Source organism: Pterocles gutturalis, unplaced genomic scaffold (genome assembly GCF_000699245.1).
Source record: "Pterocles gutturalis isolate BGI_N339 unplaced genomic scaffold, ASM69924v1 scaffold39271, whole genome shotgun sequence".
NCBI classification, from domain to species: Eukaryota; Metazoa; Chordata; class Aves; order Pterocliformes; family Pteroclidae; genus Pterocles; species Pterocles gutturalis.
The window spans coordinates 46,016-69,613 of NW_010101826.1; the positions used below are offsets into that span (position 1 = coordinate 46,016).

At 46.6% G+C, this 23,598-nt stretch overlaps 1 protein-coding gene across 1 annotated transcript in view; it reads left to right on the top strand.

Moving 5' to 3' along the window:
- LOC104469894 (zinc finger protein GLI2-like) overlaps positions 1–23,598 on the top strand; it is a 66,340-nt gene that overhangs the window by 37,968 nt on the left and 4,774 nt on the right. The window contains 7 exon segments of the mRNA XM_010084631.1: positions 1,566–1,767; positions 4,098–4,311; positions 5,929–6,042; positions 9,476–9,607; positions 13,183–13,332; positions 17,001–17,165; positions 21,605–21,886. Of these exon segments, the coding sequence (XP_010082933.1) occupies positions 1,566–1,767; positions 4,098–4,311; positions 5,929–6,042; positions 9,476–9,607; positions 13,183–13,332; positions 17,001–17,165; positions 21,605–21,886 (1,259 nt within the window).

Sequence of the window (23,598 nt, forward strand, 5' to 3'; positions counted from 1 at the left end):
AGTGGGTCTCTGGGCAAGCTGTTTATCTTGTGCAACAAGGGACATTATGGGTAATAAGGGGACAGTGGTACTAAACCCCGCTGATTACACAGCACCCAGGCATGGTAATGACAGAGCCCCCAGGTACACGGGTGAGCCATGTGGAGACTGGGGGACTGCAACCCAGCCACTGGTTTCAGGGAAATGACAAAAAACTTCTGCAAGCCAGAGGAAATCAAGGAACTATTTGGTCACTCAGGCAGGATATATTTTACCTCCCTGTACATCCCATACACCCTCTCACATACCAGCACTGTCACCAAGAAGGACAGTTTATGCTTTTGCAAAGTGCCAGGCTTGTAGTTGGGTGATATGCCACCAAAATCAGTCCCTCCAACCAACTAGAGGATAACAGCTCATATTGCCCGTCTGGGCAAGTTACTATTTTATTCACGGTGTTTAATGGGATATACCCACAGCAAGCTTTCTGGGGAGACTGCTGCTGGAAACATCAGTGATACAGCGCTGCGCTCACTGAGGGAAGGAGCTGAAGAAGCTGAGCCCTCCTGCACCCCTGGGGATATGGTGGGGATTATCAGCTGCACCCCATGGCTGAGTGGCATATTTTACCCTTAGAAAACTTTGTTTTTAAAAATAAGCAACTTAAACACTTCTCTCATTGCTTTGGAGGGAAGAGCCATTCCAGGCAGGGCTAGGGCTCGGGCAGGCTTTGGATCTTGTACCCTGGTGTCAGGGAATGTTGTAATATCGCCCATCCCCAGCTCCCGTACGTGCCACGCTGGAGGTTCGCAGGTGGGTCAGGCCTGGGCAGAGTTTCCTGTGGATGAAGTCAGTTGTTCCAGTTAGCAGTGCCAAAACTCTGGGGGAGGCCAAATTCATACAGTAGTAATGCGCCATGTATTGCAGATCCACAAATGGGACTGGCAGGCTTGGAAATGACTTCATGCCCGAATGACTGACAGTTGCTAATAGGGTCCAGGCACTGGCAGGTCCCCTCGGAGGGGGAGAGCTTGAACTTTGTGCCTGAGCTGCCAAATTGGTTTTCTTAAAATTCTTAATTTACTTTTGGGGCTCCTGGAGCCTTGCCTCCTCAGTTAATTGGATGGTCAGCATTGTGCTCACACTCACTTGGTTTCCACTCCCCCTGCGCACAGGCGCACGCGCCGTTTCCAAGGGTGTCCCCAGCTCTGACATGCGGCTCTTCTACCCCACTGCTCCTGCCACCAAGTCAACGGGGACGGCTGTGCTTATGGAAGCCTTCTGGGGCATTTTCCCTTTTAATTTTAAGTTAATTTAGCACTGATGAAAGGGGGTGATGGACAGGCTTCTGTTTATCCCCTGAGGAGGGTGAAGCAAGCAGGCGTTTGCAGTGCTGCCTGACCCGTGTCAGTCAGTGCCCAGCAGAGAGGAAACCTCCTGTCAAACTGCAGCTGGTCCCTGCGCTGGTCCTGGCTCCTGAACATCCCACAGCAGTCACGAGTGCAGCAGGTCTCAGCACCTCCTGCTCCCCCACAAGAAGGGAGCAGCCCCCTGGTTTTGTCCGACAAAGTGTCTCTTTCCTACAGTGTCCCGGTTTTCGAGCCCACGGGTGACTCCGAGATTAAGCCGAAAGCGAGCGTTGTCTATCTCCCCACTGTCCGATGCCAGCATTGATCTCCAGACGATGATCAGGACCTCCCCAAACTCTCTCGTGGCGTATATCAACAACTCCAGAAGCAGTTCAGCGGCGAGCGGCTCCTACGGCCACTTATCTGCTGGGACAATCAGGTAAAGCTCTGGGACCAGCTCTGTTCAGCTGTGTAACCATCTCCCCAAAAGGAGGGGTGATCCTTCAGCAGGGGAGACCCTCCCTTCCTCACAACCTCTGCTCTTGAGCATTGGGGTGATGTGGTGTATTAAATCAAAGCCCCCATCTGGTTTTGCATGTGGAAGGGAACTTTGTGGCATACGGGGTCAGGGGTTTGCTGGACTGGGAATACTGGTTACCAGATTTCCAGTAATTACAGTGTGATCATGCCTTCTTGCAAGTAGAAACAGAGGACAAATTAATTTTAAAAATGCTCATTGTGAGCTGTTGGACTGATTAAGAAACCCTCTGATTTAAGAGATTGCCCCAAAGTATTCTCCAATTATTGGTCCATATCCTTAAAAAAAAAATGTTGCCTGGGCGGATTTAAGAGCCTAATTCTAAAAACATATTTAAAACAAATCTAAGCCCTTGAGTCAAGTTTTGCTCAAACCTTAATTAAAAAGCACTTACACTAGGCAGCTCACTGTTGTCAATTCCTGCCATGATTGCTTCACCCAAATTTCACAATTATTATTCTTTTTATTACTTAGCTGTTAAAAATTCTATTTCTAATTAACACTGATGTTGCAAAGTAAGGGTTTATAAAGATCATGCACTCCTAGAATCTGTGTGGGAAAACAGAGACATTGCTATTAGAAACTGTAACATTAATTTTTATCAGTTACTTTATCTGACAGCATCATTTAGAAACTGACTGTAAAATCAAACATAATGCTAACTTCAACAAATAGCAACTCCTTGTCTGGTAATCACGTTTTTCTAGTCTTGTCACTGGTTGTCTTTAATGGGGCATACCTGCAGTATCTCATCTTATACTCACTTTTGAAGCTTTTCAGTGTAGCATCTGGTATTGTCAACAAATCAGTAGAATGCAGAGGCCGACCCAATGGTCAGCTGTTGACCTCTGAGGGATTAATCAAGTAATAATACTGAATTTGAAACTCTTCTCAGTGTTCTAAAGGTGTATCTTGAATGTCAGGAATTGTAAAATGGGTTACATATATAACAGGATAACTGTCAGCAATTTGGGGTGAAAAGACTTGTTATTTTAACAATGTTTCAGTGGCAGGAATGAAATCCTTTCTCACTCACTCAGACCCAGACCCTAGTAGCACTTCAAAAAGTCATTTCTGGACTTTTCTGTAACATAACAAATCTGTGGAGCAGCCTGCCATCACAAGTCATTTGCTGCATCATGTATTTAACTCCCAGAGCTCTTTTTACACTGTAGTGACTTTTGCCCTTTATTCTTTGGTCAAGTTGTCATTAACTGGTTTGGAACAGAAATACTAATTGTATGGTCACCAGCAATACATATTTTCTCTAAAAGCAAAATTGGAAATGAAGCATGTTGCAGATTATGGCCCTGTTGTCTGAGCACTTGCACCATGGGCAGTTTTAGTGATGTGAGAGAAAATACCATGAGGGTAAAGGTTCAGGGCAGCCACCTCTTAAAGGTGGCAAATAATCGATTTTTGGACTGAGTATCTATGGTTTGTGCGTCACCCACCTAGAATACAGGGAGCAGAGCATCTCCTGTGCTTCTCTGTCTCTGCCAAGGGGACTCACCCTGGGAGTGAACCCCTTGTTTCCAGAAGCAGCACTCTGTTTTTAATGCTGTTGACTGCTGCATCGTGGCTCAGACCTGTTGCCCCCAGTTAGCACCCAGGCAGCCAGGAGCTGGTCAGCACTGACCTAGATTGGAGCTGAACCAGTGACCTACACCTGAAGGGTGACATCCTTCAGTGGTCCCCTGAGCCAGCAATACTCTCACCTGAATGCAGAGTAAATTGCATAGTTTTGGACTATGTTAAATGGAGAGTTATTCATCCCCGCTGAGATCTGTGCCAGGTGAGCCAGGTGATGCTGGTTTTTTATATCCAGGGTAGCATAACCCCAAGGTTGCAAATCTGCAGAACAGGTCTACCTGGGAAAACCCGGGAGCCTCAGGGGCTGCAAAGCCAGATGTGGTCCAAGTCCAGCCCTCTTCTGCACTCCTTGCCAAGGACTTTGGCTATTTTTAAACAGAGGAAGCAAAGAAATTACGGTCATTCTGATAGGTGGGTTGAAATGATTTGCAAGTTTGCTGAGGCACACACGAGACGAACCTGGTCTTTGCAGGAAAGCCGGCTGTCAGGCTTATCGTGGCACAGAAGGCATCTAGCTGGGACATTGCAGCCTGTCTTCTGGAGTCTCCAGGAAGCCAAACTTGAATTAGTCACTAGCTAACATGATAAATATTGTTTAAAATAACTCCTCATCATTTTCTCTCTTCCTATTGCTGCAGCCCAGCATTCAGCTTCCCCCACCCCATTAACCCTGTGACATACCAGCAAATTCTGACCCAGCAGAGAGGCCTGAGCTCAGCCTTCGGACACACTCCTCCCCTGATCCAGCCGTCTCCAACCTTCCCCCCAAGGCAGCACATGGCAGTCATCTCCGTCAACCCACCACCAGCACAGATCAGCAGCAACAGCAACTGCATCTCTGACTCCAGCCAGGTAGGGATGCCTGTCCTGGCTCTCCTTGTGCATGGCACATGGGGAAATGGAGGCACGTTCTCCATAGAATGAGTGCTGCCTTTTGTGGTGGCTGTGGGAGTTTTACCCATTCTCTTTTTACCTGCAGTCTCCCTTTATGTTGCTTTTTTCTTCCTTCTGGAAAAGCATTTTTGGACTAGGCACAACCAAAGTTTGCACCCAGCTCCCTTCCTTGCACACGCATATATCCACCCATGCAGGAATTTGACGATCTTGATCCGTCAAAGCATTGAACATGATATGTAGGGTCATTTTGGGCAGCAAATCTCCTTGAACACGTGTTACGTGCTATTGAAATTGAGGGGATTCAGCACATGCTGAAGCGTTTTGCCAGATAGGCACCCAAACTCCCTCTGTTCCTCCACCAGTCCCTCCTTCCTTTTTTGTCTGACATGGACCATGCAGATAGTCTTAAAACACCTTATTCTTTTTCTCTTTAAGTCCATCTTACCCAGGACCACTAGTCATTTTACTTACTCTTCCTTTTTTTTAGTAGCTTTCTCTCTTGTGGTATCCCTACTGTTGATTTTTACTCTTAAATTTTGCAAATCCAGGGGACAGATTTTGAAAACTAGGAATGCCTCCATGTATATGAAACCCCACACCTCAAATGCATCCTTGCAAATACCTGTGAGTTCACACAGGCACGTGCATGTGTGCACAAGCCCTCCAGCCGCACAGGGTTAGTGAATATGTCTAGCACATTTTTAATCATTTTTCCGTCCTATTTTCATTCCTTGGAAGTTTAAAGTGCAGTTGCTTTTCTCCCCAAAGACTTATTTCACCTCATTTCACACCCATTTCTAATTGTTGTTTTAGTTGTATCATACTGAACTTTTCAGACTGGTTTATTGTTTTAGGGTTTCTCATGGCTGCTGCTCTGCAAACTCTGTTTGTTATTGAAGGTTATTTGATTGATTGGTTTTGTTTTCTTCTCACAAACTGGCTACCAAAATAATGTGGCTGGCAGGAGTTATGCCTCTGTTTAATAACTTGCAGGACCAATCTTGAGCAATTAGCTAGAGTGTATTTAAAATGTTAATGTTCCAATTTTATGCACATACAATGGGATGTTTTTTCTCCTGAAGTTGTTCTCATTTTTTAAGAGCTTAGCAAAATATACACATAGCCTTTCATGCACCCAGCATTCCAGAGCCCTCGCATGTAACCAGAGCCCCCTGCTCCCTCCAGGAATTCATTTTCTCAACAAATCATTTCATCGCATTGAGAAATAAAACCGTGGCTTGGGTGGGGGTTGCATAAGGTTTCGATGGCTTTGACAGGGACTGGATCGCTCTGACGCGGAGTGGCAGCGGCGAGGCCAGGCTCACTGGTGAGCCTGCAGAAGCTGATGCTGCCCTTGGCTCTTCCCTCTCTCCCACCTCTCTGCCCTGCTCAAACCCACCCCGGGGCAGTTCCCATGTGAAACCCAGGGACAGAGCAACACCCCATTGTCCCTGGCCACTCCTGAAGTTCAGCCTCGACTGATTACTAAGTTAATTTTGAACGAAGAGGTGGGTTGCAGTCTGTCTCTCATCCCAACCTGAGTGCCGTGTCTCTCCTGGTTTTCTTTCCTAGAGCAAGCAGAGCAGCGAGTCAGCCGTCAGCAGCACCGTCAACCCAGTAATTAACAAGCGCAGCAAAGTCAAGACCGAAGTCGAGGGCTTGCCCCCAGCATCCCCAACAACACAGGTAACCTTCTTGGTGTGAGACATGTTGTGGGGCCAAGGCAGCAAGCCGCTGGGTCTTGTTGTCTTTGGGAACGATACTCTTGGCATCTTTTGCTGCAGCTGGGAGCAAGGCATCAAAGTCTGCCAGGCAGGTGGGTGTCTCTCAGAGCAGGACGCCCAGCAAGGTACAGGGCAGAGCTGCAGTGACTCAGTGAGACATTCGATGGGTGCTTGGGACTCAGCTTGCTGTTGCTGTGCTTGGATAGAAAAAAGGGAGGGAGGGAATATTTCAAGCATGATAACTTTAAAAATTATGTCTGAGTTTGCTGTGCTGCAAAGCAAGCAGCATTGGTGTCTCAGAGCAAGCATAGATTATGAGGCAATCTTGCATGTAGGTAGCAAGCTTGCAAAAAAAAGGATGACTTCTTGGTTCAACAAGGAATTGTTCCTAGAAACATCCTTTACACTGGTGACACAGCATTTGACACCAAGAAGGGCCCAAAGGCCTTTGTTTTCTTTCCAGAGCTCTGTGATTGCAAACTGTTTAATGGCTGACAGTATCCATCTGACCGTCTTTTATCACAACTGTAAACTATCAGGAGTGCTCTGGGCACTTCATTTTCATGAAATATTAGGCCGTGTTATTGTCAAGTGAATGGAAGAGTTGATGACAGATTTCTCCTTCTGCCCTGGTTCAGGAGCAGGTCTCAGCATGATGCATGGGGACAGCAACGTGTGCAGTCATCAGGGGACTGGTAAAATTGATGAAGATAGCATATCAGGGAAAGATAAACATGCTGTAGTCAGCACGATTAGGGCAAAGAGGCATCTCTCTGGAGCTTTGAGTTTAGGAGTACATCTACACACTGCTGCAAAAGCACATGCCCCGAAAAAAACAATCTAGACACCACTGGGGCTAATAGGGCCACGTGTTTATTTCTTGTAGCAAATGAAAAAAGATCCAAAAGTCATCACCTGCTTTCTCAAGCTTCTGTAGCAGAGGAGCTGTGGGACAGACAGCTGCTTGCTCGATGGTTGTTGTCTTATGTTCTCTGCTGTGATTAGAAGAGGTGTGCGCCCAGCAGCAAGGGAGGGCTTGGCCATCGTCTGGGCTCACACCAACAGCCCTGCCCCAGCCTTTCGTCCCCTGAGCCTTATGTGAAACAAGCACTGTAAAGCAGTGCAGGTAGGCTTGATTAGAATAGCAAGGTGAAATTAAGAGAAGGAAAATGCACGCTGGTTATCTAATAGTTCCTAATGAGGAGATCTGTGAAGCAATACCCCAAGGGAAATGTAGGCTTCACGTCTTGCAGCATTTCAGGGAAATTACTGGAAAGTACCTTGTAAGAGGCAGCCCATTCTTGGCAAGGAGAACAAGTTAAAAGACTGAACATAGCGGGTGTCTCTTCCTCAGTTAGTCTAAGCAACAGCAACTTGTTCAATTTGGGGATTCCTGTTCTGCAGAGACTTTGCTGAAAAGTTGAGTTACAGTCAGTTAATCATTAACTGATATATTTTTTGCGGAGTATGAACCTCAGCCATCCCAAAAAAAGCATGCATGTGTGTGTTTTGTTTTGGAAATGCTGTACTGGAAACGCCTCATGTGAGTTGTGGTTTGGGTGTTTAAAATGCTTGGCAAGAGAGTATCTCCCATGATGGCTTGTGCTATAAAAAATGCAAGGCAGACTAGATTTGTGGGACACAGCGGTGCGCCAGGCATGAGGGACCTGAGTTACTGCGCTGTTACGATGCCACATTTGCTCCAGTACAGATTCAGATTGACACTGAACTAGCTAGAAATTAAACAAGTCAATCCTCTTCAACCAATTAAAATGGTTTCAATTCCATTTTCCAATAGAAAGTATAATTTTTTTTGGCGAAATAAGATTTTTTAGTAGAAAATTTCACTTTTCCGGAGACCATGCTTTGTATGGAGAGAAACATTTCAACAAAAATAATATTCACAGCTCAACCAAACAGGAGTTGCAGGAAAAAGAAGCTGCTGTTTGAACTTTCTCAGGCTATTGCTCTGAGCTCTGATATAGTTTGAATCTCCAGAAGTCTTTCTGTAAATTACTACAGTTTCTTGTCCCAAGAGCCACCTTGCAATATTTTTTTTTTTTTTAATTAAGAGCTAGTTAAAACAAATCTCTTCCTCTCCATAGCTAAACTTTTGAATTGAAAAGTCATACCTGGCATGTATATTATGAGCTAGTTAGTGAAAATTGTTGAACTTTTATACAGTACATCTCACTTTCCAAGCCATATAATGCCATTAAGTCATTAATCATTGCAGCCCCTCGGGTATCATGTAGGTGTTGGTGGAGAAGGAGATGGCAGCCAGATAGGTTCGTTTGGGCAGGTCAGAGGCAGTCTGAGATGGGTCTGCTGGGTCTACACACTTATGGGGCCAACTGGAGCATCAGATCATGAGGAACATCTGATGCAGTCAGTCACTTCAGGTGCTCCAGTCTAAAGCTGTCATGGAGGTGGGATGCTCTGGGTTGGGCAGTAGTAATTGGGAGGAAAAAGAATGAAGGAGGTCAAAACCTACAGGGTTTTGTATTGGTAAATTCTCAAGCCAATATTGGCTGCTGATTGCCTTGTCTGTAGTGCAAGTGTCTGACTCACACAGAGCTGACACTTGTCTTTACCTCTGGATTGTATTAATTATGTTGTATGTTACACTATTGTGTAGGTGTTGATGTTTTAATCCTCATAGCAGCCTCTAAAAAAAAAAATCTTCTGTGCTTCATTTAGCACTGAGCTGCTGGCTAGACAGAGAAGCTAAGGAGAGAGCTCACAGTGTGCCCAGCATTAAAGTAACTCATTTATGAGTCCAGAGCCCCTGGAGCTGTGCTCTGCAACCCACTCGTCACTGGGTCTTGCTCAAGCTTCCCAAATTTCCCGATCTCAGAGGAGTGCTTTGGGGGCTCACCACTTTGTCCCTGTGAAGCACCCTTCAGGCATAAATCTTTGTGTGAGGATTAGGTATAAATTTCTCATCTATTGAAAGATGCAGAAACCAGGAACCCTGCTCCCCAACCCATGTCAGGTGAGTGTGGTAACCACTAGGCTCTGACTGCTCTGTGGTTTCTTCGTGCTCGTATTTCCTCACTCCTCCCAGATCAGAAGTTTTTCTCCAGCAAAGAACACAGCTGGAGGTCAGAAGCCAACCTCTTCCTTTTTCCAGCCTTTCCTGGGACTGCCCATGACCTGTCTGGAGCCAGCCACCACTGCGACCATGGTTTCAGGGTGTTTTGTGTCTTGTCATTAACTCTGATCCATTTCTACTAAAACTCTGTAACTCATTATTTCACAGTAATCAAGGATATTATGTTGCCACAACGAATACGCTTTTGTGATCTGTTGATATCTGCCCTGTAATCTATGAGTGACGAAGGAATTCAGATGAAAGAAGTTCACCTTATACAATGCACCGTTGTGTATTGCAGGAGCATCTGACAGACCTGAAAGAAGATCTAGATAAGGATGAATGTAAACAGGAGCCTGAAGTTATTTATGAGACAAACTGTCACTGGGAAGGGTGCACAAAGGAATATGACACTCAAGAGCAGCTCGTCCATGTGAGTAATGGTTCAGAGGAAACCCCAGCAATAAATTTGGGTTTCTATGCACTTGTCCTCATTTTTTATCACTAGCTGCTGTACAGCCAGAGCTCACTCTGAGAGCTACTAAAGGTGCGAATCAGAGATACAGTGTGTAAAGACTGCCAAAGCAGGTCGCTGCTCCCTGAGGAGTTTAGCTGCAAGAAGCCTCTCATAGATTATTTGATGTTGCTCTCTTCCCAGCTGCTGAGGCTGCAGTTTTGGTCTCCCTTGTGCGCGACCCAATGACAGAAGGCTCTGTGCAGACAACCTGATCAGAAAATGGGAACGGGATGAGCCGTTCCCTCTTTGCTGGCCGTATTCACTGAGCCTCCCCACGCACCTACACCAGCTATGGTTCAGGGATTGTCCATGATGTCCCCAGTCCTTGTCCAGGCCATAAAAGCCTTTTATGCTGCTGTGACGTGAGCTGCGGAGCCATATCACTTAGGGGCTGTTGACCTGCTCAGCTCATCCCTCCCACAAAAACAGAACATTTCCAGAATTTGGAGATGTGCTCCAGTGTCTCCATCAGGACCTGAAATATAGAAAGTGGGTTGATTTTTTAAAAATTGTGAAAGAGGGCTTCCATAATCACAGTGACATCCCCAAACCGGTGTCAAAACTGCTCTCTGAAGGATCCCAAAACCAAGTCATTAATCAGATTTTCACTTCTAATTAATTCCAAGGTCTTTTTGTGTGCTTTGCTTCACCTGGGAATCCACCATTTGGTTTCCTTTGGTTTCTGGGGTCAAGAAATCCCTTCAAATTTGGAGCAAGTACCTGTGAAGTTAGACATGACCTGTGTCTGAGCCCCATCCTGCTGCCAGCCCAGCACCCTCCCACTCCTCATTTTGGGTCTCTGGTCCCGTTTGTTTGAAACCAGCCCAGAGCTGCTGGGAATTCACCAGCCCCAGCAACCCTGCTACTTGTAGCAAAATGTTAGATTGCATTTTGCAGCAGGTTCTGCTGTCTTCTCCTTCCCCTTCAGCCTTTTGCTGCTTGCCTCAGCTGGGCTCCAAGCCTGCCACAGGCCACCCATGTGCAACTCACGTGTAGCCCTCTTCCCGAGGGCTCATGTCTGCTCTCACCCTTTTTTATATGTCTTCATTTTAGACGTGTTTAGACTCCACCGAGTAGGTGTCAGCCTCTGTTTCTCCAAGCTCTGCACACAACTGTTGTCTTAGTCCAGAGGGGCCACACTCCAGTGATAATTTTGGCCATGTGTAAGGCCAGCACCTGCCTGCCTCCGCCAGAAGACCCTGCTTCAGTGCAACAAGTCCTTGAGTACAGACAGATTTGGAAATGGTTTTCGAGGTCAAATGAGTGATAAGGTGTTTAATGGGCTGCACATTGCATGCCACAGAGTTTTGCTTTTCTGGGGTTAAACCACAGCAGCCCTGTCAGATGGGTTGGGCTCAGATTCGTCCAGCAGTATTTGTGCATTTCCCTCTCAGACGTAAGAAAAACTCTTTAACTCTGCCCAGAGCAAAGTGCAGGGCAGATCCAGGCAGTTCAGCACAATTTATTTCCAGTGAAAACCCAAAGAAAAATATTTGACAGAATGTCCAAGCTTTTCCTAAATTTGGAATGTTATAAAAACAGAGGCTTCTGTACTATGATTACTAGCAACATGGGGTTGTGGATTTGGGATGCCCAAAATACACATGCAAATGAAATACAGATGTTGTGAGCCAACTTCTGAGAAGGTGGCATCCCACCATGGGTGGAAAAACTCTAGTTTGTGTGCAGAGCAAAGTACCTGGGCGTGCAGGGTCCGTTCTCCACACACAGTGGGCAATGTGCTTGTGGGAGAAGTGTGTGTCAACGGGGAGCAGCAGGAGTGAGGACATATTTTTGCAAGCACCACTGCGGCTCCCAGCCTCAAAGGTCCCACTCACAATCTGAGAGAAGGCCAGGCAAAGCCTCCAGCCAGGTGGGGCTTTGATGGAGCTGTAGCCAAAGTGTGGTGGGTTGTGCAACAGTGAGTTAATAAGCTTGAAGGGAGACTGTAGTCGCTCCCCCAAAAATATGTCTTCCCTGGCCCAAGCAGGACCAAATGGGTGAGCCTGTACACTCCCCCACTCATAGGACTGCTGTGGATAGTCTTGGTTGCAAGTCAGGATCCCGGGCAAACTGAGCCAGAAGACATATCCTCCCAGTCTGGTCTGGACATGGGTTAGCATGTCCATGGATTTCCTGGGTGTTTCACCGGATTTCCACCATCTGAGGCTAACATCTCACACCAATGCCATGTTATAAAACCAGAACCATACGCAGCTGAGCTCCAAACCCACCTGAAACCTCTCCCAAGCCCAGCCTCCCCCGATTTCCCCGGCACACAGCTTTGGCTCTCAGTGTTTACCTGTGGTGCCTGAGGGACCAACTGAACAACACACACCTCTTTTGCCCCTGGGTAGACCTGGTGCCCCAAGCACCCCGAGGATTGGGCCTTGGCACACAAAATGCCAGGGCTGGATTCAAATGGGACTGTGAAGGCCAATTACTATGTTTTGCGATGTTTTTGTGTCCTCATGCTGGCCTGTCACCCCGAGAAAGTCTCATCCCAAGCTACAACATGTGTTCCTCGCCTTGGCTTGGGGGAAGAAAGCGGGGGCTGGAAAAAAAATCTCAGTGTAAGAAAACAAAACCCAAACTCAAAGTGGTTTATTTTAGGATTTCCTGTCAGTGAACGTCTGCTGAAAACACAGGAGCGAGGACAGGCATTATTTTTGGCAGCGAGACCCCATTCAGAGAGACACGGCTGCCGCGGGAACAGCACTGCTGACGGGCTGGTCTCCGGCTCTGTTTATTTTCAGCAGGGCTTCATCTGCCCTGGGCTGGGAAAAAGTGACCCTCCTCTTCCTCCCAGGGTGGATGAAGGCACCATTCTGGGTCTGGCTTTTCAACACCCCAGTACAGGATTTCACAGCCCCAGCTAATTAGCAGTAATTGAGGCCGCTGAGCTTTCCTTGGCGCATAGCTCGCAGATGCCGTCATTTCCTGCCAGCCGCCAGCGCTGGACAGCAGGTGGATGTCTTAGGGTCGGTGTAAGGGCTGTCATGCAGGCAGGCTTAAAATCATAGTATCATTTAGGTTTAAGATCACTGAGTCCTATTGAGGCTTGTCTCCTCTCCCCCATCCTCCAGTGGCACCCCAGGAAGGGGTTCCAGCTGTGTAAATGTGGCACAGGAGGGTTCGGCAGAGACAAAAATGACTCTGTTGTCCTCCCCAACAGTAGTATCAGGCAGCCTGTGAGACACCGAGGGGGCTTGTCTCTCCCCAGCACCATGGGTCCCCATTGCTTTTGCAAACCTCTCATGTACAGCTGCTTTGGACCCAGCACCTGGTATGCTGGGTGCCTTCTCCCACAGGTGACACCAGACTGCAGAGCTGGCTCCTGTGTCCCTGGCATCATCTGTGCACTTGGGACTCAGGTGCAATGCCTGACCACCAGCGTTGGGGAGGGAACGGCTGGCTGTTGGAGCACCATGTGTGCTTCGCTGGCATCAGCTCTTCCAGGAGTGACCTGCTTCTTCTTTCTCTCCTACCAGCACATCAATAACGATCACATCCATGGGGAGAAGAAGGAGTTTGTCTGCCGCTGGCAGGACTGCACACGGGAGCAGAAGCCCTTCAAGGCTCAGTACATGTTGGTGGTGCACATGCGAAGGCACACTGGAGAGAAGCCACACAAGTGCACGGTGAGCTGGCAGGGACACATGGTGCTTCTCACCTTGGCAAGTGGGACACTGGAATGTGGTGGTCACACAAATGTGTGTGCAGACACAGGCATGGCTTCAAGTAGGGCTGCCGGCACCCAGCTTGGGGCCAGTCCAGCTCTCTGTGTCCAGGTTATAGCTACTATTGGGTCACACCCTGGGGACAGGGCAAGTTGTCAAGAAGGGTGGTCAAGGTGTTAGTGGGCAAAACTGCATTTCCTTGGGGAAAAAGAGTTCAGCTCTACGACAGAGATCCAGAGTGACTCAGGACAAGTCACTTAAGATGAAAAGCCAACCAATTTAGTTGCTTACATCCAAGAAAGAAATCCAGTAACCCCACACTGTGCAGAACCACCTAACCCTGGTCATGTCTAACTCAGCATCACCCAGTACTGCTGCTGGGGGGTGCAAGTTTCCCTCACCCAAGTGTGTACACAAGCTTCCTTCCAGCCTGGGGAGCAGGGCCAACACCTTCTGCCTCTGCTCTTTTCATCCAGAGGTGAGGTCAACCCCTGGTTGCTTAAACCCCAAGAGGAGCTTAATCCTCAGACCTTCTGCATGCAAGCGGCACTGTGCCTAGTGTTAAACACTGCCTGAGGAAGAGTGTGGGGTGGTCTTTTGTGTCTCAGACCTGTGGGTACAGGCTCATCTAGCACATCAGAGAGCTGGGCGCACCTCCTCCTCAACCTCAGGATATTAAAGCCTGTATCTGCTCTCACACATGGAGTCTCACACCATACCACTTGCTGACGTGGAGCAGCCAAGGATACGTGATGGGGGGCACAAGAGAGAAGCGAGCTGTGGAGAGGCTGTGACCAAATGATAGGAGAGGAGACGTGTTAACCATCTCTTTCCATGTATGCTTCAGCCCTTTTTCCTCCCAGAGGTCCATCCCTGTCTTTTTATATCCTCTCTCTCTCCTGCCTTCATACCTCCTCTGCTGTCAGTATTACAGTCTTCCTCTCCCCAGAGTCTCAGGGCTGAGTCTCTCTTTCTGCTTGGCAGATGTCTGAGCCCTCCTCCTATATCTTCCTCCTCTTCTGCTCTATTAGTCACTTCCAGTCCTACTCCTTCCCTGGCTCTACCCCAACTCCTGCTTACAAATATTAGGATATGTATGATTTGCTTGCTGCATGACTTCTTTATCAATCTGCCATCCCTGTGTTCATTTAATTCAGAGCATAAGCTCCCCAGGGCACAGGGCCATGTCCTTTGTTTTAATCTTCTAAAGCACTTTGCCCAGTTCCTGCGCTTTACCAGTCTTCCTTAAAAGTATCAAGGAATATTCATTGTCAATGTGCTACAAAGTGAGCAGTGAGGGAAAGTCTAGCCCTGCCCTTCCAGGGAGAGGGACTCAGAAGACAAAAAGCAGCAGGGACTGTGTCCTCTTAAGTGCTGTGATGGTGCAGGAAAAAGCACCGCTGCACAATCCTGCCTCTTTCAAGCTTTGGTTATGTCAGACTGGAGCAATGGCAAGGCTGTCTGTGTTTGAGTCTCGGGTCATTGTCTGCCTCCTGGAGAACTGCAGTCCCTCCATGTGCAATATGTCGCAGCAACTCTTCCCCAACAGGAGTACCACCGGTTTCCAATTTCCAGGGATACATGGCAGCTCTGCAGATGTTGCCCTTCTGTGGCAGAGCATTCCTTGTCTAAGTCTGGCAGTGATTTTTCAAAGCGCCATTTGTTTCAGACAAGAAGTTTGTGGTATACATAAAGCTACAGATGAGCCCTGTTGCAGCCTGGGATTTGGTCAAGGATTATTTCAAGAGACAACAGCCAGAACTCCCACTGACATAATCAAATCCACGCGTAAGAGTGGGAACAACTGCTTTGAACATGCACAGGCTGCTTTGCTCAGAAGCTCTTATTTGAAAATGTGGCCTCAGTACTTTTGTTCTCAATAACTGCATTTTTGTGTCAGTATGCAGCAAAAGCAGAGTGGACACATGAGTTGCCTCATGCTGAGTTCCCTTTGTTTTCCAGCAAGTGGAATGAGGTATTTCAATAACTGTGACTGTTTGCACAGGGCAAGAGAAGAAAGGGATATACTGTCCTACCTCAAAGTTGTGTCATGTTCTTTGGGCCAAATGGGCTAATGGAAGTTGTCTGAGGAAGGGGAACTGGATCCATCCCACCCTGACAAAGCTGTGGAAGGAATCAGCTCATGCAGGATGCTCCTACTGTCCTTAAAGAGATTTGGATATCTCAAGAGAGCAGAGCAGGTTTGCCTTGTGTCCACCAGCTCTACACTAGACCTTAAAGGGAAGCTTAAGTAACACAACTTATTTTTCAGCACGACAAAGTTATTTGGGATCAGCCTGTGCCTATGCGCTTCATGGGTTTGATGGGCTCCATGTCTGCCTTGATCCCTAGCAGTGCAGGCGAGTCCTATGCCCATGGAGCATGAGGAGACAGGTACGGTTGGTATTGCATGCAGCTGCCTTTGGCCTCTGCCCAAAAGGCTCAGGTCTCTGGACACGTAGGATCACTCCGCTGCCCACAGGGACATCAGACACTGAGCTGCGGCGTGACCTGTCCTGCTATGACACCATTTTCTTCACTGGCTAAGTCTCAGACATAGCAATGAGAAGTCCTGTCACATCTGGACTGAACCTGTAGACAGGTTTAAGTGATCTGACTAAAATACAGCATCTTGTGGCTTGCACACATTACAACAGCAGGGGCTGCTTGTTGAAATTTAAAGTGTGTTTTAAGGTGTGTGCATAGGAAGTGCAGCGTGGGCTTTTCAATACTCCCAGCTGAGCAGCGAGTGCAGCATTTAGCTAGAATTTGGAAGAGAGCCTTGCATTTTTTAAAACCTCTTCCAGTGTTTGTAAGGTCCCACTTGTTTCGTCAAAAAGCATTTAAGACTGCCTCCTTGGTTTGAGGTGAAATCCTCCCGTGCTGCAGCCAGGGCAGGTGCAGGGAGAAGCCTCCAGCCCAGCCAGAGCAGAGGATGGACTTACATCACTCGAAGCCTCACCGTGTCTCCCAAGCTCCTTCTCGTTGTGTGGGCAGCTGGTTTCCTTCCAGGAGAAAGGTTCCTGGCCTGTTTTGTCATCCAAGAATCCATCTGTCTTCAAGATTGAGAGTCTTGTTTTTTAAACTGGTAATGTCAGACGGCCTGACCACAGCATCCTCCGAGAGTAGACCCAAGCTGTAATTTGTGAAACTTCAAAGCTTGCTAGATTTCTGCTTGTGTATTAGAGAACGGTCTGGCCTTTCCAGCGCCAGTACTAGTGAAGTTGCAAGGCTGGTCAAACTGTCAAGAAGCTGTCAGTTCTCTGGGTGGGAAGGAGAGAGCCTCTGTTTCTGTGTGTATTAGCTGCAGACGGATGGCAGGAGGGGCTAAGAGAGTCCTGGGAGGAGTGGAGGGGTGTTCAATCTTGCTTGAAAAAAGAGGCTCTTGTTGAAATGTCAGGTGGGTACTCAACAAGGAGTAGCACCTTAAATATGACTCACTGCTGAAACTCTCAGCCTACCTAAGGAAATGAATTATCCCAACAAAGTGGATGTTGTTCCCTAAAACACAAGCCCTTTAAAGGGAGGAAAAAATGAAAAAATGAGAAACAGATGAGAAAGGTTTAGACAGGGGGAAAATCATATTTTTCTGGTTAATTAATCACTCCTCTTGTGTTTTTTTATTTTAGTTTGAAGGTTGCTCCAAAGCCTATTCCCGCCTGGAGAACTTAAAGACACACCTGAGGTCCCACACTGGAGAAAAACCCTATGTCTGTGAACATGAGGGCTGCAATAAAGCCTTTTCCAATGCCTCGGACAGAGCCAAGCACCAGAACAGGACACATTCCAATGAGGTAAGCCTGGGCTCACCGCAGCTCAACGGAGGGCTTTTTTTTTTTAATTTTGCTGACAATAAATACACACTTTACACATTGGACTCATGTAAAAAGAAACCTACTGTAATGAGAAGTTTTTCTTATTTTTTAATGGGATTTATTTTGCTGGAGAGCCAGACCACATTAGCTTTATATTTATGAAAGCCATGTTTGAAATCATAAACAGATGTTAAAGTATGCAAAATATTTAATTGGCTTTGGAAATTAAAGTAAGCATTTTCCAAATTTATAATTTTTAATAGAGCAAATAGGACTGTACAGTGCACGTGGTGCTTGATATTGCTGTGGAGCAGACTTGTAGTAGTATAACAGCTACCCTGGATCCTGACGCTCTGGAAATAATACTCCCTCCATCGTTTGATGTACAATGATAGAGCACAATGCAATGCTTTGTTAACCTTGGCTAATTAAGACCCACTATTAGTAGTTGGGGAGCAGAGGAAATTGCCTTTATTGTAACGCGTGTGATGGTCTGTTGCAATCAACCACGGCCGACGACTGAAATTTATATTACCACTAATTAGCTGACAAGGGAAGAAAAAACAACACTCCAAAGTTCTAATAGTGTTTGCATCCATGAAGAATTCAGTCTGTAGCCTAATTTGCAACAGTTAAATATAGAGTATTGGAGAATGGAACACAATTGCCACAGATGACAGCTTTTTAAAGCGATTCTGTGTCTGCAAAGGGCTTGTTGGGAGTATTTCTATATCTGGCATAGTATCAGCCAGTGATAACCAAAGCTCTGTAAGTTTCAGAGATTCTGTTGGAGTCAGAATAAGGACTCAAAGTCTAGGATGCCATTCTGTGCTGTGTGATGCTGAGATGGACCCAATGAATGACCTGGATCCCAGTGTTATTTGAATTGGTTGGGGTAGGAATTTAAATGTCAGGATTGTCTTTCACCAGTGAGACACTTCCCCAGCTGGACACAGGTTAAAATTAACACATATCCACACTGGCACTGGGGAGTCTGGGGTTGGTTTAAGGTTACATCAACCTTGAGACCAGGAAGGACTAACAAGACATGCAACCTCTCATCTGCTCAGCAACTTGCATTCCCAGTAACTGGTGTTTGGCTAAAACATCATTTGCTCTCTGTTAAAGCTTCTTCCCCTGAAAGGGAGGCAGTTGTGTTAATCTCACATTTCAGGTATTAGAAATGGTTTGTTTTCCAGCCCTGGATGCTTTCTCTGCCTTCCTCCAGTGCCGGATCCAATGTCCCTTTCACTGTTGCTGTTTCCTCCTCATAACACTGCAGTGTTAAGTCACTCTCCATCTTCTTTCTCATCAGATAAGTCAATCAAGCCACTGAAGATTCCCATTACTGCAGCGTTTTCTCCTGTCCTTAAAACAATTTTGCATCTCTCTTCCATCCCTAAGAATTCTCATGTGGGTGGATCAAGACCACTGGTACTTTCAGTGCTGGATACAGACTCATTCTGCCCAGTTTGTGCACACTAAAGCAGTATGTGAGCTACTTTTTGCCCATAGATCACCTGAGCTCGGATCCCTAGAACTTTTCCAGGATCCTTCCTAGGCAGGCCAGAGTTTCCCTTCTGTTGGGCCAGATGCTGTCCCATGTTCCTACTTGCTGAATTTTGGCTTTGGCTGTATTATTAAATGTCATTTATTTGATGGGTTCAGTTTCCCAAGTGATCCAGATCAGGAGCTGCACTGGATCTGGGATGACTCCTCACTTCGTATGAGCAGAATTTGGACACACTTGAAGGTCTGCTCCTTTGGGTTCCCCTGTGCAAGCAGGTGAGGCCATAGGGCAGGAACATCCAGATCCTTGTCTATGGTTGACTCTGATCTGATGCTGACATTTGGCTCAGGCTACATCCAACAACACAAATTAAAGACTTAGATAGCAGACAGGGATTTTATCCTCTGCTATTGCTTCCCCCTGGAGGATGCCAAAGCCTTCTCAGGTGCAGAAACACCATAGCCACTGGTGGAGGATTTGTACCAGACCAGCTGAGCCTTACCATGGGAACTACATAGCACTGCATGATCTTACGTTTAGCAATCATGCTCACTCCTGAACTGCTGTTCAGCCCTCCTTGATGCGACACAAGCATGCACCAAGACTTATGGGAGATCTGTAGGCTGCATACAGTGGCTCTCTGGAATGTAGAGGAATTTAGAGGAATGTATAACATGATCCTTTGCAACAGACGATATCCCTCATGGAAAAGCTCAGTGCATTGGGCACCAGGCCCAGGTGAGAGTCCTGCAACCAGCCTTGGCCATGACCAGTGGGCTGGCAAACTGCACTGAGACCTTGGCACACAGAAACACATGGATGCAAAGAAGGAGTTTGTGGCTGTGAATATGTCCTGTTACCCATTGGTAACTCTATTGTGGTTCCTAGCTACCTACTAAATATTTTCTTCTGCTTGCAGTGTTTACCCGGGATACACCACAGTTTCAGAGTTAGTCATCCATGTGTCCTCAAGGGGAATTTCCAGGTTCCCTGTATTTGTCTCCATCATTTTGTGACAGGACATAGGTGTATGGTCCAAATGCGCCAAAGTTCAAGGCTGGGGATATATTGCCACACTGGCTTTTGTTTGATTCTTGAAACGTCACATGCACTATTTCATTTTAAACTTTCAGTGACTATTTGAATCCCTCCAGAGGATACCTTCAAAGTTACTCCTGGGAAAAAGGCTTTCGTCCCATGACTACTCTCCAGTGCATAGAGTGGCACAAGCTCACAGACAGCCAAAGGCTCGGAGTGACTTTTTCTCCAATTCAAGCTAAACAAGGATAAAAATGCAGACATTCCACTCTGCTGAGTGCCTGGGGAGTTCTCCAGTTCTCCCACCCTAAGGAGTATCATGCTGTATCCGTGTGGGAGAAGGAGGGAGGCATCTGAGATGTCTAAATTGTTGACTTCACTAATGCATACACTGCATTAGATGTCAGAATCTGGATAACCCAGGGGATAGATGAAGGTATGCCAACAAAACTACAGTTGTGCTCCGTTCAGTTGCAGGAGGTATGGCATGATGAAGATGGTTGTACCCTGTTAGGTGGAGTGTCTGCTGTCCAAGCAACAGTGATCACGTTACTCTAATTACTGGTGTCTGAAAAATCAGAACTACTGGGCCTAAAGGATCTTTATAAAAAAATCCTTGACCCGTTTTGTGTAGGGTTTTTTAGCATGTGTGGTGGGGGTTCTGTTCTTTAGAACAGATTTTAATAGCAGGAATAGTATTTCTATAATGCCCTGTCCAAAAGGTTGCATGAGATTTATAAACAAACTATTTTACTTTTTCTTACTTTAGTTTACCCAGCTTTAAAATATATTAAATATTTACTTCAGTGGAGTGTTACAAGGTTTTAGTTTGTGATGTGCCAAGGTCAGTCAGGAAGCATGCTTTTGAATCAAAAACAGACTTTCAGTGTTTTTCATGTGATGATGCTGAGTTTCTGCAAAGAATATATACTCCTTTGTATTTATTCATTTAGGCTTCTGGATGAAATCACAAAACAGAAAAAAAAATAGGAATGGTCATTTTGGGTAGCCTTCAAACAACATCTGTCTGGTTTTGTTCATGGGTCTATCCTAGTGCATTGGCAGAAAAATACTTAGAGTAGTTGTGAGGCTGAAAGCAGAACTCGTGATGAATTCAGGGCTTCCAGTGCAGCAGCACTAGCTCAAACAACTGCAGCACTGATACACTTTGGAATTGGAAACTCAATAAAAAAAAAGTTAAAAGAAGAAAAGTATCTGTTTGCTGACTTCTGTTTTCAGAAGCATGGCTTCAGCCTTGTTTGCCTGTGGCAATCAATGATTCATGAATTCAAGACTAGAGTGCTATCGTCTGAAAAAAAAAACATTGCATGCCTGTGGTTTGTTTTGCACAATAACAGATTTCAAGGTGACAGGTGCTAGAGTGGTATGATAGATTGGGTAGGTTGAATCCAGTCTGGTTTGGTTTCGCTGGAATTCCATCAGCCAGAAGGTCTCAGACATTTTCTTGGTACAGACCCCACCTTAGCAGAGAGAATTTGTTATGGCCAGTCCACTACATCACCTCCCTCCCATCCATAATCAGGAAGCATTCCTGTGGCTACCCGAACAAATACGTACATGGGAAAGTAATATTTGAAAAATATTTCATGAATTCTTAGCTGTCTTTTAATCCAGAAACTGAAAACAAGTTGTTTAGCCAACATCAAATGACTGGCCAGGTCTGTGTGGATCAGCAGCAGCCCATATATCACATCTTAGGGATCTCAGTCTTACAGGATCCTGTGGAGCAGATGCTCCGCATTTTGCTGCTGCCAGCTGCTATGCTCATTGTATTTTCTTGGCCCATACACTGTACCTGGAATATTTGGGCTTGTTCTAAATATAACCGAAGATTTGCTTGTATTGACAGAAACCCTACGTCTGTAAAATCCCCGGTTGCACGAAGCGGTACACAGACCCTAGTTCCCTCAGGAAACACGTCAAGACCGTGCACGGGCCTGATGCCCACGTCACGAAGAAGCAGCGCAACGATGTTCACCCAAGGCCACCTCCACTCAAGGAAAATGGGGACAACGAGGCAAGCGCCAAGCAGAGCAGCAAGGTTTCAGAGGAGAGCCCTGAGGCCAACAGCACCACAAGGAGCATGGAGGATTGCTTACAAGTCAAAACGATAAAAACGGAGAATTCTGTGGTAAGAGCAGTTGCTCTTGGCAGAAATGATGCAGCCCCTAATTTCTCTGATGCAATGGGGGCATGAAGCATTTGCATGCCATTTACCTCTCCAGGCAGTTACCCTTCACCTGCCAACACCCCAGAGTTCAAGTCCAGAGATGAAACTGCAGGTCAAGGCATAGTCCAGTACATTTTGCACCTTCCTCCCCAGCATCACAAATTCCAGCCTTCATAGTCATGGGGGCTCCATGGTGCCCAGTGTTGAACTTTGCCTCCCTGTGCTGTGAAAGTGGGTAAAACTCAAAGTGTTGTGGTCAAATGAGCTTTACCTACCTCACCAATTTAAATTGAGCAATGATCATAGGGCATAGACTGATGAATGTTTCTTGATCAGAAGTCCTGACTCAAGCAGTCCCTTTTTTCCTTCTCCCTGCACCCTTCACTGTTTTTCTTTCCAGGCTGCTGCTGCACAGCAGTTTTGCTGGCACAACTCTGTTGTGGGCTGTCTGATGAAGCTAGTGGGGATAAAAGTAGCCGTTTTATTTTTGTTGGGTATCTTAAAGCAAGTTCAGTTCCTCAGTCCTGTCCACCATACACAGAAGCACTGAATCACTGGGGTTGGCTGGCTCCTCCTGAGATCATCTAGTCCAACCTTCCTGCTCAAGCAAGGTCAGCTAGAACAAATTGCTCAGGAGTACAGAAGTTCAATACGTGACTCCGAGCTGCCACAGAAAATTGCAGTGGGGTGATGGGGCAGGGGAGTGAAACCAGGAATAAACATGGGAGCGATGCTGTGGTCCACAGAATACAGGCTTGCAGTCAACCATGATCATGCTTCACAGCCTCATGAATGGCCACCAGCTGAAGCAAAGACCATTTATCAGCCTTCTGGCCATTGCAGCAGCTCCACAGTAGGCAGTGGTGTGGTCGATGATGCTAACAAGGTGTGTACAGTGATGGGTCCAGACACATTCAAGCCTCTTCCACCCTATGCAGGGAGCCCACCTGCTGCTCAGCTCACCACAGATGAGGTGGTGGAGGAGATGGAGCATTGCAACACATGGGTCACTTTTGCCTTTTGATGTTTCTCTTCACCTTCATACCCAAAGTTCTGGTCTGCTGCACCAGCTCAGAGTGAGGCAGGGTATGGGCTGGGTACAGCAGAAGAGACTTCCACCTGCAAAGGAGAGTGTTCACATAGACTTCTCACTAGAGCTGAAAGGACTTTGAGCTCCAAAATATGTTTTTTCTTGATTTGAATCCAGGCTAAAAATTTTTATTCCTATGAAACAAAAATGCTCTGGAGCTACAAATGTTTTCTAAAAATGGTTAAGGGAGGTGGTTTTGGACAAATTACTAATGAGCAGCACGTTTCAGTATGGGAGGAATTGAGTATTCACATCCAAAGTGTCTTTAACTGACTAAAGGAACAGTTTTACTGTGATGAGTCTCTGTATTCAGTTACAAAAACTGAGTGTGAGAACCACTGGACAGAATGACCTCTCTCCAGTACTCTTCCTCCCTGTGTTTTGGTTTTTCTATGAAAACACAGACACAATCAGAGCTCCCCACCCCATTTCTCCGAAAGGTGTGGGGTTGTTTTGCTAGGGCTCTGCACTCCCAGGATTGCAGCCAAGCTGTCTCACTGGCAGCAAGGCCATGGGTCGGATGTTCCTCTCCACTCTCCCGGACCAGCACTATGTACTTCACTTGTGCACGTCTAATGCGTGG